The sequence below is a fragment of the Lycorma delicatula genome, chromosome 7 (assembly GCF_047948215.1).
Source record: "Lycorma delicatula isolate Av1 chromosome 7, ASM4794821v1, whole genome shotgun sequence".
Classification (NCBI taxonomy): domain Eukaryota; kingdom Metazoa; phylum Arthropoda; class Insecta; order Hemiptera; family Fulgoridae; genus Lycorma; species Lycorma delicatula.
The window spans coordinates 76223058-76239664 of record NC_134461.1 but is presented as its reverse complement, the minus strand read 5'-3'; the positions used below and the strand labels follow the sequence as shown (position 1 = coordinate 76239664).

General features: G+C 30.7%; 1 protein-coding gene across 2 annotated transcripts in view; it reads right to left on the bottom strand.

Annotated features, from left to right (window-relative positions):
* LOC142327746 (beta-1,4-glucuronyltransferase 1) overlaps positions 1 to 16607 on the bottom strand; it is a 619540-nt gene that overhangs the window by 8023 nt on the left and 594910 nt on the right. For both annotated transcript variants that reach the window (XM_075371051.1, XM_075371050.1), the window contains exons 4-6: positions 5805 to 6610; positions 4958 to 5203; positions 2784 to 3019 (exon numbers count right to left, since the gene is read on the bottom strand). In XM_075371051.1, coding sequence (XP_075227166.1) covers positions 2822 to 3019; positions 4958 to 5203; positions 5805 to 6610 — 1250 coding nt within the window. In that variant the 3' untranslated portion in view covers positions 2784 to 2821. The remainder of the gene's footprint in view (positions 1 to 2783; positions 3020 to 4957; positions 5204 to 5804; positions 6611 to 16607) is intronic.

Here is a 16607-nt window from a genome sequence, read left to right as displayed (position 1 = left end):
GTGCTCAGTACTAAATTATATAATAAGAAAACATTGGTTTGTGTGGAACTACGTTTCGCACGAGATTTGAGTGTGACGTCTTGCAAAGACCGACAATGTAAATCGACCCCAAAAAGCTGAAGGCATATTAGACGATTATCAGTAAACTTTGTCATAAACAGAACCTTATAGCAAACTTAAGGATTTCGATAAAATACACAATAGCGAAATCATAAATTTAGGCATCAACGGTTTAGGCATCTTTTAAAGATTGCACACTCTCAACATATTCATTAAGATCTATAATATCCATATGTAAATTCACTCAATACGAGAGCTGGAAGCTTAAATATAAATTAAATTAATTTATTTATTAGTTATATATTATATCCAGTTTACGAAACAAATTATCGTAATACGAAAGTAACCTTCCTTGACACAATAACAAAAGAGAAATTAGCTTCAAAATCAATAAATCACTAAGGAGGAAATATAGGATTCAAAATTCTTTTAATTTTGACCTTTATTGTTTACAATTTGATTTGAATCACGTGTTTTGCCTATATATATGTTTAGTTGTAATTACAAGGCCGAAAAAAAAATCATGTTTACGAATCTAAATGAGAGCAAGCCCTCATTATTTTTATCCTTCAAAAGAATAAATAATGAAAAAATATAAAAGTAAAGTAATTGAATAATGAAAAGTATAAATAATGAGGATTTTAAACCCTCATTATTTATAGTTTTGTTTTTTTCTATTGTGTTTTATTTATTATTATTATTAGGGTATTAGTGAATCCATAGTATTTTCAGTATCTATTTATTTGTATTGAGAATAGTTGTTTTAAGATCTGCTACGATATTGAATGAATGAATTACGATAGTAAAATTTATTAGTTTATTTTGCAATTATTATTACTGTTGTTATTTATTGTTTATAAACATTTAAGAAAAAACATGATCTTTTGACGGGCAGTATGTTCGTTAATGAAAAAGCATGTTCTCAGCTAAGAGGAACGCATACACAAATAGATACACATACAGGTACGTGCCTTTAGTAGGGTAGGGCTTAAATGCAATTTTAAGTAAAACTCTTTTTTTACATTGTCCATTGTCCTTATGACAGATTACATGTTAAATTTTTAAAGAAAGTTAATAAATAATTAAAAAAGAATCGCGGGCGTGGAGCGCCTGTGATATTCGTCGACCTTTGATTGTAATGTCGCAAAAAAAAAACTTGTTATCCTTATGAAGTAAACACATGTTTTTTTGAGAAACTGTCGTTGGGCTAGATGAAAATACCAATTAATTAAATTCATCCATGATTTGGATGTTTTAAAAAATTACTTGTTTAAACAAACAAATTGAATCAAAGTGATTGTTTAATTAGGTAATGAAACACGTTATTATTCCATTTTTCATTTCATTTAATAATAATAATTAATATTAATAATTTTTGCAAGTTTAAATTGAATGATTTGTTCAAAAATAATTATGAACAATTTGTTCTAGAAATAAACTTTAATCAAATCAATGTTGATAAAGTGTCAATTTAAAACGATGAAATTGAAATCATAAATCAAATTCATGAAATTGCTGTTCTTGAAAAGCCCGCCAAAACCTGCTTGACATGATACTACTATATTCCATTACATGACGGTTCGGCTTGGCTCGGCTCGGCTCAGGCGGAACGGGACAATTTTTCGTGCGTGCTGCCGGCGTTCATCGATTTATAAGATGTCATGTCAAAATTATTTCTTATTGGTAGAAGAAAAAGAAAATCATCACTGGAGTGAATGGAATGATTGGATTTTATGAAAAAATTCAAAAATGTTCTCCTACGGAAAATGTGGCTCTAGAAATAGTAAGTAATTAAACCTGACCTTTTTAGTTTGAATGTAAACTGGTGGCACTCAACACAACTGCAAGAGCTAATATCACATTTTTATCAGTGAAAATAATTGAAACATTTTTTAGGGATTTACAGGAAATATTCTACCACAACATTTTGCAAAATACAGAACTGTTTAGTACTGCAAAATAATTTTAAGAGATAAAGTGAAGCCTGCAATTCATTGGAAAAAGAGAGAAGAGCAAAAGGAGGTAACGTATGTATTTTCATTCCAATGATCTAATTATCTTCAAAAATGCTACTAGGAGCTGTTTTAAAAGCTTGGTAGCTGAAAACTCCAATTATTTAACTATAACAAAGTTAATTAATTTCCTCTGTATGCTAATGAACTCTCATTAATCAATTTCATTTTTCTAAGGTAAATTGAATACGTAGATGTCTAAAACATTTCATAATATTATAATGAATGTAAATCCAATCATACTCTAATTATAATTGTAATAACACAATCCATATATCAATGTGGATTATATAATTCCATATTTTTAATAAACAGATGTGAATTTTTAAAAAATTGACTTTATATAGTTTTAATTTTTTTTTTAAATTATTTAAATACTTACCATCCTTTCAAAAAATATAGAAACAGAATGAACATTTTAAGAGAATAGATACAGTTAGATACAGTGAGAATAGATACAGACTATGAACTATACAAAACTGTAGAAAAGTAATAATTGTTTATAAAGTAGTTCTAAGACTAATCTTATCTGTTAAATAAACTTCCAATTCAACATATAATGTAATATTACATAAAATATTTCCTTAGTTTATTAATAGATTAACAAAAAGTAAAAATGTTCAGAAGTTTGTCTTAATTAATTAAATTTATAAATTATATTTGTATATAATTCATTCATAAAATAAATAGTAAAAAAAATAAACAATTTACCTAACTAATGGAAGTTTCTTGCGAGGAGTGGCTGTGTGTCAAACAGCACAACCTTTACGAGTACCATAAAGCACTTTAAGTTCTGGAAATATTATTTTACTAATGAGAGCATTTGTTTTTCCAGCTAACACAGCTCTAGCTGGATCTTTTTTCAATGTTTTTATACCAGGTTTATGGACTAGGAATGCATTGTCTAGGATTTGAAACTCATAATCAAGTACACAGAGAGTGTAACCCTGAAAACAAACATACAAAATTAACATTTCCATTAATAAAAATTAATTTAAAAGTAATTTTAATCAAAAATTGCAATTAAGCTGATCACACCAACATGTTATTTTTGTTAATTCAAATTTCTAACTCCTTAATTTTATAATGAATGAAAATTTTAATGATCTAATTTATACCTTTTCTTTTCACATCAGAGGATACCAAACATAAATTTACACTTCATGTATTATTCCAATGCACAAAAATTAATATATATATTTTAAAAACGTTGGTGATATATGTTGTAATAAAACAATAAAAAGGTATAAAACAGTGTAACAAGATGAGTATAACAGAGCTGACTAATAAATTCCTGCCAGACACATGCTGCCAAATAATTGATTGACCTGGTTAAATTTATGTGCTAATAATGATCCAATCACATTGATATTGTACAATTCATGTCTTTTCAGTGAATTTATACATACAAATATATGTTACAAAAATTTGTTAAATTTTTTATATAACCTAAATCAATTATGGAAATAAGAGAATTTAAAATAAAAGAGTAGGATGTTTAAAGTAAATTAAAAAAAAAAAAAAAACAATAAATTTTATCACTAATTTTAGCGAAATAAAAAATAAATAAATTAGAATAAACAAAAATAAATTCAAGAGGTGGGGATTGCACTATTTAATTTTCCACAACACAATTCAAAGAACTTCAACTAAAAGAGGTGCTAGGATTTTCAGAGTAAGTTATGAATAAATGTCTGGCAATCTGGTGACACATTGAGGAGAATATAATAAAAAGTATAACTACAAAGTGGAGGGGGTGAAGTTGATAGCCTACTTGTGGTGCCCCTACTCATAGCCCCTATTGCAGCCATGGAGGTACAGACTCAGATTGAGCCTCTATAATCATACCGAGAAAGGAAAGCATAAGTGGACCAACTACCAGCAAGCTGCTTTTAGGCTCAGACGGCTCCACTCACTGCATATGAAAATCTCGTAAGGAAATATGATATTCTACCTGTGGACACTGCATCCTTGTACACGAGCCAGGATTTTTTCAACAACTTACCTCAAGCTCACTATGAACTCAAGAATCATTCGATGCCAAGACACGCCTCCATACAACATGAATTGAAGCAGCTAGCCCTACAAACATCTACAAGGAATTTCCAGAGGATGAATGGAATCACGTCAACACTGACGTATCTTCAATTTCAGGCTCCGGAGAAACAGGAGCTGGGTACTACTGGTATCTTTTCCAGGGACATATAGCCGTAGGTGGCCCCTCAGCAATTATGATGGCGAAGCTGGAGCAGTGCACACTGCTGGGACCAAATTGGAAAAGCTAGTTTCTCCTTTGAAAGCAGTGTTTTTGGTCGACTACCAAGCCGCTATACATAATCTATCGTGCAACACCAAAACGGACTGCCAGAGGATGGTTGAGTATAGAAGGAGACTGGAAAGCCTGGGAAGTCGTGGGTGGACGCTGATGTTCCAGTGGATACCCAGTCATGTCAACATATGTGGAAATGAGGAGGACGATAAACTGGCCAAGTTAGGAACAACTCTGCTCCAACCTAGTTGCCCTGCATCCTCGCATTCATCCAGCGGTTTCATCACCTGAGAGATTGTCTGGCTCTGGATCCCACCCAGCTGGATGGGAGCCCGGAGTTCACTGAAGCCCATCTTTCTTGGTCAGTGCTTCACCAAATAGCTCAACAGCCAAGGGCGGGTGTTGGCTACTAAGTAAGTATAACTGCAAAGTTTTTTTGTGCATTTAATTCCTGTTATAGAATTATTTAATGGTATAATTATAAATTATTTACAGTATTATTAATTTTATATTCTGTTGTTCTGAACAGTAACTCCCATTTGCATTCTAACTAGATTGTTTATGATTTACATTATGGCAAAAAACTAAACAACCATAATTGATTTTTAATGTTTACCTGAGTCATTTTATCACTTTTTCCTTCCCAGCTGAGCCTCTCATCATACAATGGATCTTGGTGTGTGCCAATAAATATTGGTTCCCAATGTACAAAATAACCAGTTCTCTTTCCTATGTGAAATACTTGTAATGCTTTATTGCTAGAGTCTGCATTCAACCACTCCCTTGCTTTTGGAACATTATGGCAATTTGGACAAACTTTTTTATGAAATGGTATTGCACTTCCATTTTTTACCATGCTTACCTGAAAGCAATAAAAACAAATTTAACACACTGATCAAATTTTCCTACAACATTGGTAACATGTTTATTACTTTACACATGCAAACAAAAAAGACCACACTTTCATATACTCAAACATTGCAAAATATCTAAAAAACACAAAATGATTTCTTAGTGAACAATTGCAATTAAACCTCAACACATTTTTCAGTCACATTCTAAATATGTGACAGCCTCATTCAAACTGCTAGAAAATAATACTAGCCAACCAGAGTTTACTCTAATGTAAAAATAACAGCACTAGTCACTTTAAAGGCCATAAAACTGAAAACAGTTTGAAATCTTATATTTGTTTAATTAATTTAGTTGGTCAATTATTATGTTGGTAGAATAAAAAAAGATTTTTGATTTGGATAAAAATTCTAAACAATAATTAACAGATAATAAAATTAACAATATTGAGTTTAAAAGATTAATTAATTTTTTAATCATACTTTCTTGAGACATGGAAACATTCATTAACATTATTAATATTAACTTAGTGTTTAATTTTATAAACTATTCAAGAGAATAGTAATATCATTTACTTAAATAACAATAAAATATCAGAAAATAATTCTTACCAGTTCTTTTTTATTAGCTGGTAAACTCATGTTTGTTTCCAGTTCAAAAATTGAAAGAGCAAAAACTTTTGGATTCTTGTGCAGAAGAGGTGGATCCTGTCTTTGAATCATAGCCAAAAAATCTGGAATTAATCCTGGGCTTGGGTAAAGTTCAATATCTGATGGCAAGATATAATAGGTAACAGCTGACTCACGAGCAATATTTCTTCCAACATTGACAGGATAGAGCAATTTCTTTTGCGATTTGTAAACAGCAAGAGTTGAATTTAACCAAGGCGGTGGATTTGAACAATTAAAATGTTCTTCAAGGATTTTATTACCTTTGGGTATTTGTTTAGGTAAATGCTTAGAAGGAAAATAAATATGGAAAGTTACAAAACGGCTGACTAGATTTGAACCACAATTCCTGAGATAGCGAATGGTGTTAAGTGTTAAGATAAAATCTGTGCCTGGAGCATATAACGCTAAAGATACAGGACCTTGCCATCGTTCCAATAATGGCTCTAGATTATCTAAGAAGGTATAATCAGCATGTGTTGTATACGTCAGAGTTTCCCAGCAATGAGGTTGGTACTCTGCTTGCACATAATTATAAAGCACCCAGTAATCCCCACGTTGAGCTGTGCGACTTTCCCTTTTTCGATCATTACAAGGTATTAGTTCTTGCAGTGTGTGTTCAATCGGTGGTTCTGCTTTTAATGCAGATGATACTGGTAGTAAGGCTACAGATGGTACCTTTCTTTCTGTAGATGTGGCTACTGTAGTGCTTGCACGTACTGACTTGCCACCTGAGACTGACGTTGTACCTGAAACAAGAATACATTTATTAATATAAAATATCTTAAACTATTTCAATGCATATACCCTCCAATCACAAGACAGGTTGAACTTATTAATAACTTTTCAAGTCTGACAAAATACTTACTTTCATTTGTGCTCTTTGATGAACTATTTTCATTAAAGTAAATTATGTAGAAAACCTCCCATATTTATTCTTGACATAATTCTCACAAACGGTTTTATATGAAGCTAATGCAATGCGCTCACATCACAGAAGTGACTTATTTATTTATTTTGAACATAAATAAAATTGATTCTAATGATCCTACAATTAAAAATAAATAATGATGTTAAATTTTCTAATTCAGGTGTTGGGGTTAATTCTGGTTTATTTTAAGAATATGGCATTTTTTCAACAAATCATCATGACATCTTCATAATGACTTACAGTTGCTCTGTTTATTACTGATGCAAAGAATAATTTAAGAAAAATTAAAACCTAATAGAAGTTAAGTAAAGAGGTTCATTAAGATTAGACTGCCAAGTAAGGAAAAAAGGAGAACGACACAAGGAAAATGACTAATATATAAAAAATGTTAATATTGATACATGAACATAAAGTAAAATAATGCAGGGTACTATTCAAGCATCATGACAGAAACCACATTTCTTTTACACGTAGCATGGAAGACAAACTGATATGAGGATAAAAAATAATTAATATTTTTATTATACAAGAAAACATTGTAGTAGAATCGATTTTAAACTTCTTTCACAAATAATCTTCTATGCATTCAATAGGAGTGAGGATGATGTCATGCTATTTGGATATTGTAGTACAAGAAGTTTAATAAATTATCAACATTTAAAACACAATTAAATTAGTTCATTCAACTGTCAAGATCACGGATTACTCTTATTACACCAGATAACTACTTGTTATACCCCGTAACTTTAAAGTTAAAATAAAAAGTCTTTAACTTTTTCACTTTTCCCAAAAAATAAATACTGAGTTTATGATGACCAGTACATTACACACAAATCATATCTGTAAACATTTATTAACTACATTTTGGGAAAGTCTTATTTTTCATGGTTAATCTACCTTTCATATCTAAGCAGGAAATACATACATATACAGATATACGAAATATATCTAATGTTAATTATCCTATTATACCTAATTATGATTAATTACTATTTTTTAATAATAACAATAATAATAATAAATGAACTGTTAAATTTAATCAACTGTCTTAGACTGGTTCTCAACCTAAATAATGACGTATATATATATATATATATATATATATATATATATATATATATATATATATATATATATATATATATATATATACATGGAATAGGGTGAATTCTCATCTGAAAATGTTATTTTTTGGGTTTTCAATAATAATAATTTAATAATATTTTTTTCAAAATTTATTCTATTTTATCCTTAAGGAAGAGTGCTCCCAAAATGAAGTGCTAATAATTTTTTTTTTTTGTAGATTTTAATGTTCTGAATTATATGATATAATTAATTATATTTATCTTAAATTGCATTAGATAAATTTTACATATGTGTATGAAAGCTAACACATAATTTCAAATTAAGATTAAAGATTATATTTATTCAATATATATGTATGTGTGGTTCTTATAACCATAAGTTCAAATACATTTGCTTTGTCATTTACAGGCAAGACTGTTTTTGTTTTCAAAATTTAATACCTAACCAAAGAAAACACTATTTTTTTTTTTTTTTTTTTAACTGAAGTTGTTTTGTGTACTGATATTTATGAAAGAAAATTTTACAATGACAATCTAAAAAATATCTCTAGTTAGCAAAATAAGAATGAAAAATTTTACATAGCCATATTTGAAAAAATGTGGTAATAAATCCAAAAACATTTTGTGTAAAATGATAAGACACTGCTGTTGCAAAGCAATTAGAGAGTTTACTTTTTGCAAAAAAAATCTACAAAAAGGTATAGAAAGAGGAAGAAAGGTGTGGTCTTTGGAGGTGAAGAGTGCAATTTACAAGTTACACAGGGAAACTTACAAATTAAAAGTAATCTTTTGTTTAAATTTTTGTTAAAAGTATATTTTTGACATATATATAATTTGGGAGAAAAATTTGATTCTTTTTGTAATATGATTGTAATTTTAAAACTGCCAGCTCTTCAATATAAAAGTGATCTAATTTTTAGCACTTCCCTCCTTTTGGTGCAAGATCTGAGGTAATAAATTAACCTCTGGATGTTTTCAACATACGGCGCTAAGCTTCTATGTTCAGGATAAATAGGAGCTTCACAGAAAGCATTTTAAGAAAAAGTGTTTTGCTGAACCCACTTCTTTTACTAATCTACTTTAATTTAACATCATCAGCGACACTCATTATAAGTTGTGACATCATTGAAATAGTTTCCATTGTTTATTTAAATTTTTAGATATTTTTTTTCTATACAACTAGTATAAATGTGTTTTAAAAAATAATTAAATTAAAAAACCTAGACAGCACATAAGACTAATTTGGAAAGGTTGGTTCATTATTTATGTGTGTTAAAAAAAAAAAAGAAAAGAAATTTGTTTTTTCTCCAAAACAATATTGGTATTTCTAAAACAATTACTCAATAAAATTACAGTGTTTACTTTCCTTAACGTACATATGAAGAAATTTCTTGTATATAAGCATGCATAAGGATGAAAAAAGGTTAATAAACTTGTGAAAAGAAAAGGATTACTTAAAATTACCATTTAAATGTTTTGATCAGAAAGTCCTTCATTAATTAAAATTAGTAATATATAATGTTCCCTCAGTGTATTATATTTCTTCTTCTCCAATTCTGGATTTGTGGGTATAGGCCTCTATACTAAGATTGCTGGAATTTGAAGATCCAGTGCACCCTTGGAATCTTATTTTTTTAATAACATTAACTATAGACTCAGTACGAGAATAGGATGAATCAGAATTTATACTTAAATCTAATCATAAACCTATGGACTACCTAAAGTGTTTAAAAGTGAGGGTGGAAAGAGAATCTTAAACCGAGTAAAAACTAAGTTTTTTTTCATGAAAATCATTCATTATCACAGGTACCAATCTTACACGATAATTTCTTCCATTTACTACATGAAGAAAACGCATTAACAAAACAACAAAAATAATGAATGTATTTTATAGTGAAACAAAATTGTAGTTATTTTATGCATAGTTCTTCTATCTACATAAGATGACTTACATTCAAATAAAAATTTGTTTTATGAAATTCCACAAACCTCTTATTCTATATCTTGAACAATATCAATATGTATCTAAATTAAAAAAAAAGTATTATTGTTTCATTAATAAATAATGACAAACTGTCCTGTAATTTAAAGTATTGAATGGGGGAATGCCTACAGACCAATCAGGAACTACTTTCCATCTGGTATCTGCACAGTAAGCCTAATGGCTGAATTACCTTAAGGATAAAGCTGGGCCTCATACAAAATAAATTACTGTTACATATGTATAAATATTTTACAATATTTTTATTTCACAAAATTCTAGATAACAGTTAATGTTGGTATATTTGTAATTTATCTTTGTAAGATGTTTGAAAAATGTTGATTTTATATCATTACGGAATGCTTAGACATATATCATGTACGTCCTTCTTTAAAATTATTTTTTCTTCAGTGTATTCCTGCAATATTATGTTTTTGTTAGATGAGTGTGTGTTCTATATGTGATGTTTATTTTGTTTTATTTTTTTGTCGTGACAGCAACATTAGTTATAGACTTTTCATGTTCTTTATTTATGATCTATTTTATTTTTGTAAGTTGTGTAATGTATTTCTTGTTTCATTTTTATATATTTTGCATTTTGCTAGATTGAAGCAAAAACCTTACTGATTCACTCCAGAAAGGGGTGGTACATTAATTTGCTACTTTACATTATCTATTGTAGTGTTTATTATGACTGTGATGCATATGGATTATTCTAGGTACAAAAGCAACAGTCAAGAGTTGATTTTTCTGAAAGTATTGACATTCATTGTAGAGTCAGTTTCTCTGGTAAACTGTGAAGATCTGTTCACATCTGTGAAGATGTGACTTGTGGAGCTAAAATATCAGTTACATTTCATTTCAGTAAGAATGACATGCTGATACACAACAGTACATTTGGTTTAGTGAAGAATTCAAAAGGGAAACTACATAACTTGTCACTTCATAAAGCTTGAAGTTTTTATCCTTAAAAATAGCTGTTGTTTTCAAGAGTGGCTTTTGTTTCATTTCAGAATGACTTAATGGCAACGGCTTTAATAGTATGCCATTGAAAATAAAACATTGTCAATAATGGAAAATCCTAATATATTTTTAAAAGTTGGATCTAATTATTATGGATTTATTATTATCACAATAAATAGATTTAATTAGTAGTACATTAATATAATATGTGAATAAAAAGTAATGAATGTTATTAGATATAAAGAAAATAATATTAAAAAAAGCTATGAATAAAGAAACCGCAAGAATTCAACCACGTCATATTGTACAGTAAAGTATGAGTCACAAGTAGTACTAAGAAAAAAAATGGGTTCTTTGATTCTTGTAGGAAGATTTCAAATAAAATAGTTGCTTAGAGAAAGAATGAGGCAGAAAAGGAGAGAAAATAAGGAAGAGAGAGAGAGAGAGAGAGAGAGAGACTGAGAAAGAGAGACCTTTGTCAAGTTCATTAATAAATAACAAAGTAGTAGGAAAAGGTTCTAAGAAACGAAACTCAATGACGTAAAGAATTTCTAAGAAAACAAAGACCAAGATCTAGTGTATAGTGTATAACATGCACACAGATACAAGGACAAAGTATTGTATGCAACTTCAGAAAACTTGTTTCATCAAGTCTGAGTTGAAAAAAAAGTAGAGGAAGAATATATAACAGAATAACTGAATTTTAATCATTAATTAAAGATTTTTGTACCATAACTTACCTATTCAAAAGAATATTACTCAAAATTAAAAATAAAGAATTTTATGACAAATAGTATATGTAACTTTACAATTAATTAAAAATAACTATTTTATTTATGCTAATATTTAAGTAAAAAAATTTTAAAAGAGAAATAAAATAATATTTAACACACTAGAACAGATTTATAGAATTTCCAGTTTATGACAGTCAAGGATTGCTTTAAAGAGTTTGTTCTAGTGATGAAGCAATTGAAATTCTTTTATACCTACGTAGTAAATTGTATTGGTATTTTTCTACCAGAAAGAATTTCACCAATTAAACGCGTAAAAATTATAACTAAAATATAATGATAATAGTTTTAGAGATACTGCAATGTTTATAAATGTAAACATTTTTTATTGATATGTTAAAATAAAAATTTGAAATTAATTTGAATATTTTTTTGGAAATATAGAGTATGTCAGTGAAGCAGGAAAATTTAAAATGCCTCTCTCTATTTAAATAAGTTTTAATATGAATGTTTCTAGTTTTCTGTAAAGGGAGATATGTCATCTTATTTTTTAAAAAGTATGTTTGATAGATGGGCATCATTACAATATTTAATTTTGTAGTCTTAATGGAACATTTTTATTAACCTGAATGTGTAATGCGTGTAACTTTTCTAGAAGTTTTTATTTTAGATCCATTAACATTTGCAGTCACTCAACATATGGCTTGCTCTTGAGCAAACCTTAAAGAAAAAAAATTTGCATGCGGACAAATCAGGAGGTCTAGCCGGAAAAACAATGTTCCAATTTTTGTATATTATATGGTTTGGAAACAGTTCTCTTAAAGCAGTAATAGGCATATAAGCGTATGATTTGAGTAGCATCGTCATTGCTGGACCCATATAATTTATAGAAATAGAACTAATTCTTGTCTCAAAAATGATGTGACCATGTAATGTGCTGCAGTAATGATTGTAGCATTTCCTTGATTGTATGAAAAGAAAATAGTCCAACAATGCCAGATGATGAAGGTGCACATCTCACAGTGCACTAGATTGGACTAGATTGGTTTTTTATGTAACTGAAGTGGGTTTTCAGAGCTTCAATATCAAATATTTTGCTTATTTAAATTGTCATTCAAGTGTAAATGAGCTTTGTGTGACAAACATATGGTGAAATAAGTTTTCATCACCAACCAAATGGTGCAAAATTTCATGACAAAGATTCTTCATGCAAGTAACCAAATCAGCATCTTTTAATTCCTGAACAGATTTAATTTTATAGGGGGGGAAACCTAAGTCCTTTTGTAAGATTTGACTGATTGATGGTACCATGATATCCACTGCTAATGAATGTTTAATCGCAGAAAGTTTTGGGCAGTTCAAATTCTGTGTTAATGTGACAGTTCAAATTCTACCAGTGTTTTCTGGTGTTTTGCACTTTTTAACACTTTTTTCTGCTCCTTTATGTTTTAAATTTAACGTAAACCCAATTTCCTCAAATTTTTTAACTCATAAATTAATTACATGAAAAGTTACCTCAAGTATAGTATTGCAGAATATTGAACTGTCTTAATAACCTCTTCAGTTGTCACAGAACCACATTTATACAAAATGATTCACTTCGGAAACATTTAATGAACCTAACCATTGTTCCATATTTACTGAATGACATTAAATGCTGACTGTATATTGTCAACATATTATCAAGTTCAGTGCCCTAAACCAAAGTCAAAAGAAAAATCAACCTTTTAAATTTTCCCATTTCACTGCATATCCTATGTCTTTGTATAAAAAAATTAAGATTATTTTCACTCTATTTAGTGGAGACAGTCTATTTAAAGCAGGGTATGATCAGAGTTTTCAATACTGGATTCCTTAATAGTAGCAATTTTATAACTTAATGGTACTACCCTCTGAATTATATTCTGTTAAAAATTGAAATGTTATATTTTCCACGTCAAATTTTTTGATAACTAAATATTTCATACATTGCACTACAATATGCAATAAGTTTAATAATTGAATAAATCAATGGAAAAATGTTAATAAGTTATGATTCTGTTGGTATAATAATAGCAACAACTATATAAAAGTTATTTTAATTTTGAAACATATTCTCAAATATACTACTGCAAATAAATAATAAATAGAATAAAATGTTCTTTTTAAAGAAAAAACTAAAATAAGTGAAAAAAAATCAATATGTCTATTTAACATAAGAATATGAGGCACAAAAAATAATATATTTTTGTATATTACCCAATACAAGCAGAGTGGCTGGGAACTAAACATGTGTGTCCTGTGTTTACTTGCAGCTATCTATTATGCAGTCTTTTTCTTCTTTAGAAAACCTTTTATAGAGAAAGGAAACTAATTGAACAGTCAATTGCAGCCCTTCAATCTATCTCAAGTTCTACTCCTTTTAATAGTACCATACTAAGAAAATCTTCAGGTTCTTTAGGATGGTGTTCATTGTTATTAGATAATTTACTTGTTTGTAAGTTAGCAATACAATAAATATTCATGCAAAACAAAATGTATATTTAATGGTACTTTCTTTTACCAACTCAATTCTTTTATTAAACTTTTTTTTTAGATGGACAACACTTTCTGTACTTTTTGTAATAACTAGTAGTACCGTTTTGATATAAAAAATAACATGCAAATTTTCTTTGAAGAAATTTATATTAACTTGAAAATCTAGATCTTAATCCACAATTCAGCATAATTTCCACCTACATTAAGGCACTTGTGTATTGTGTGATCAGCTTCTGCATTCTAGCTTCGTAGAAATCTGCTGCCTGAGAAGATAACCATTGCTGAACGGTTATATCGTCATTGTGGCACTGACTACTGCCACAGAAACAAATGGTAGCCACTAGGTGCCAGGCTGTGACTGTACAACAGGTAATCAACTTGATCCTATCCAAATGATGAGGTGACATTTTGTGCGTGATTAGCCGCGCGAGGTTGAGCATTTCCGGGAAGCACCACAATTCCCATACTAAGCCTTCTATTTTGAATTGCACAATGCAGTTTGGTCGAGATCTCGCAATATGTCTCGGAACTTATCGTTTAACCCAAGGCAAAAAATCAACAAGCAACGGCCCCTGTCTACCCAAACACATAGTGGATATGATTTTCTGAGCTCATAGCTTGCTTGAACTTCACTTTCTTGGAAGATGTCAACCGTCTACATTCCATTGACTGCTGTTTTGATTCTGTTGAAAGGCAAGAAACTCTTGTCTCGTCAAGTAACAATTCAGCTTAAAGACCGATCTCCTACATTGCTATATCTCAAGAAAAATTCAAAGCACTGGCTAAATGTTTATTTTTGTGCTACTGTGTCTTCATTTTTGGTACACTTCCGATAATTTCAATGTACTGACACAATTTCATGGAGAGAAATTCGGGAAATTAAAGGAAATTCATTACATAGGTATGAAGTTGTACATCAGATATTCTCAAAGACCTTTTCATTAACTCATTACATCAATAATGACAGACGGTTGCTCATTCCGTGCCACATTTTGTACGTTTTTACAGCCCTCTTTAACTGCCGTAACCAACTTTCTCACCATTCTATTAGACATAACGTTATCCCCGTACACTTCACTAATCTGTCGATGAATTTTGGCCGATTTATTGTGTATATGTTCTTTCTAGCGCAACCTTGACCTTTGAGCCCGAGTAATTTTTTGGCAGTTGCACTAACGTTGATGCGAAAGATCGAAACATAACGCTTTACGGTGGGTGGTAAATTGCAACGAAATTTAATTGGGTGTCAAAGGTCAGCTAACCCAAACCACTTCACACCAATATGTCACCGACATCGCAATAAAAGCGTAAGATCGAAACGAATCGCTTTACGCCCAGTGGTAAATTGCAACGAATATACGATACCTTTCATCATTCCGACCTCGTAGGGGAAGACATCCACCTTGTGCCGCTTCCGGTCACCACACTCTCTAGCCCTGATGGGATACTTTTCATTAGCTGGAATCCCGGCCGATGCGAACACGTATAGATTTACCGGCGACGATTGGAGGAATTTATGTTTGTCACGGTGTTGCACCATGCGAAAGATCGATAAAAGCGAAAGATCCGAAAGGAGCGCTGTATGGTGGCTGGTGCGACGGGCGTATGGTTGCCGCTATGTTGTGTGCGTATTTAGCGAAAGATCAGATCGGTACGCTTAATGGTGGGGGAGTGCAATAAAAACATAGGGGCTAAAGAATTTAATTTTCGGATAACCAAGATCCGGTCGATCGGGAGTGTACCCTATATGTTAAACGGTTAACGCTCGACCTACCGATACATACACCGTTTGAATCGTGAAAATCGGACGAGCGGTTGCCGAGATATTACGGCACACCGTAATATCGACAACAACAGTATAGTGCCCAAAGTGCAGTCCTCTCCCAACGTGGCATCAAAGAAAATGTTATATTTTCCCCTTATGATATTAACTTCACTTCTTCCGAAGAAGGCATGGTGCAATACTGGACAAACAAGTTTCTCCAATCGTCGCTGGTAAATGTGTACGCGGTCGCATCGGCTAAGATTCCAGCTGATGAAAGGTACCGTATATTCGTTGGAATTTACACTCGCCATAAAGCGGTCGTTTCGTTCTTTCGCATCAAGGTCAGTGCAACTGCAAAAACGCAAATTACTAGGGATCAAAGGTCAAGGTACTAGGGGTCAAAGGTCAAGGTTGACCAGAAGAAACATATGTTTACTACTCGTTTTCGTACCTCTTGCATTTAAGAAACGAATTACAGCGGTATTACACACTCGGCAGCACTGTAGATAGTCATAGACATTTTAAATACGCACAAATAACTGTAAACAAAGACTAACAATCACGTAATGGCATCTTTAGCACGCCAATAGATGCAGTTACTCATTGGACATGCGCGAAACGGCGACAACCGCGCTGCAGCGGACATATATCAAACCGACACTTCGAAAAAAATACCTCGTATATATAATGAGAAATGTCAAATAAATTTAATTACTCAAAGTAGGGAAGTTTAAGTACAAAGACATATTAAATGAATCAGAAAACTCATGTGA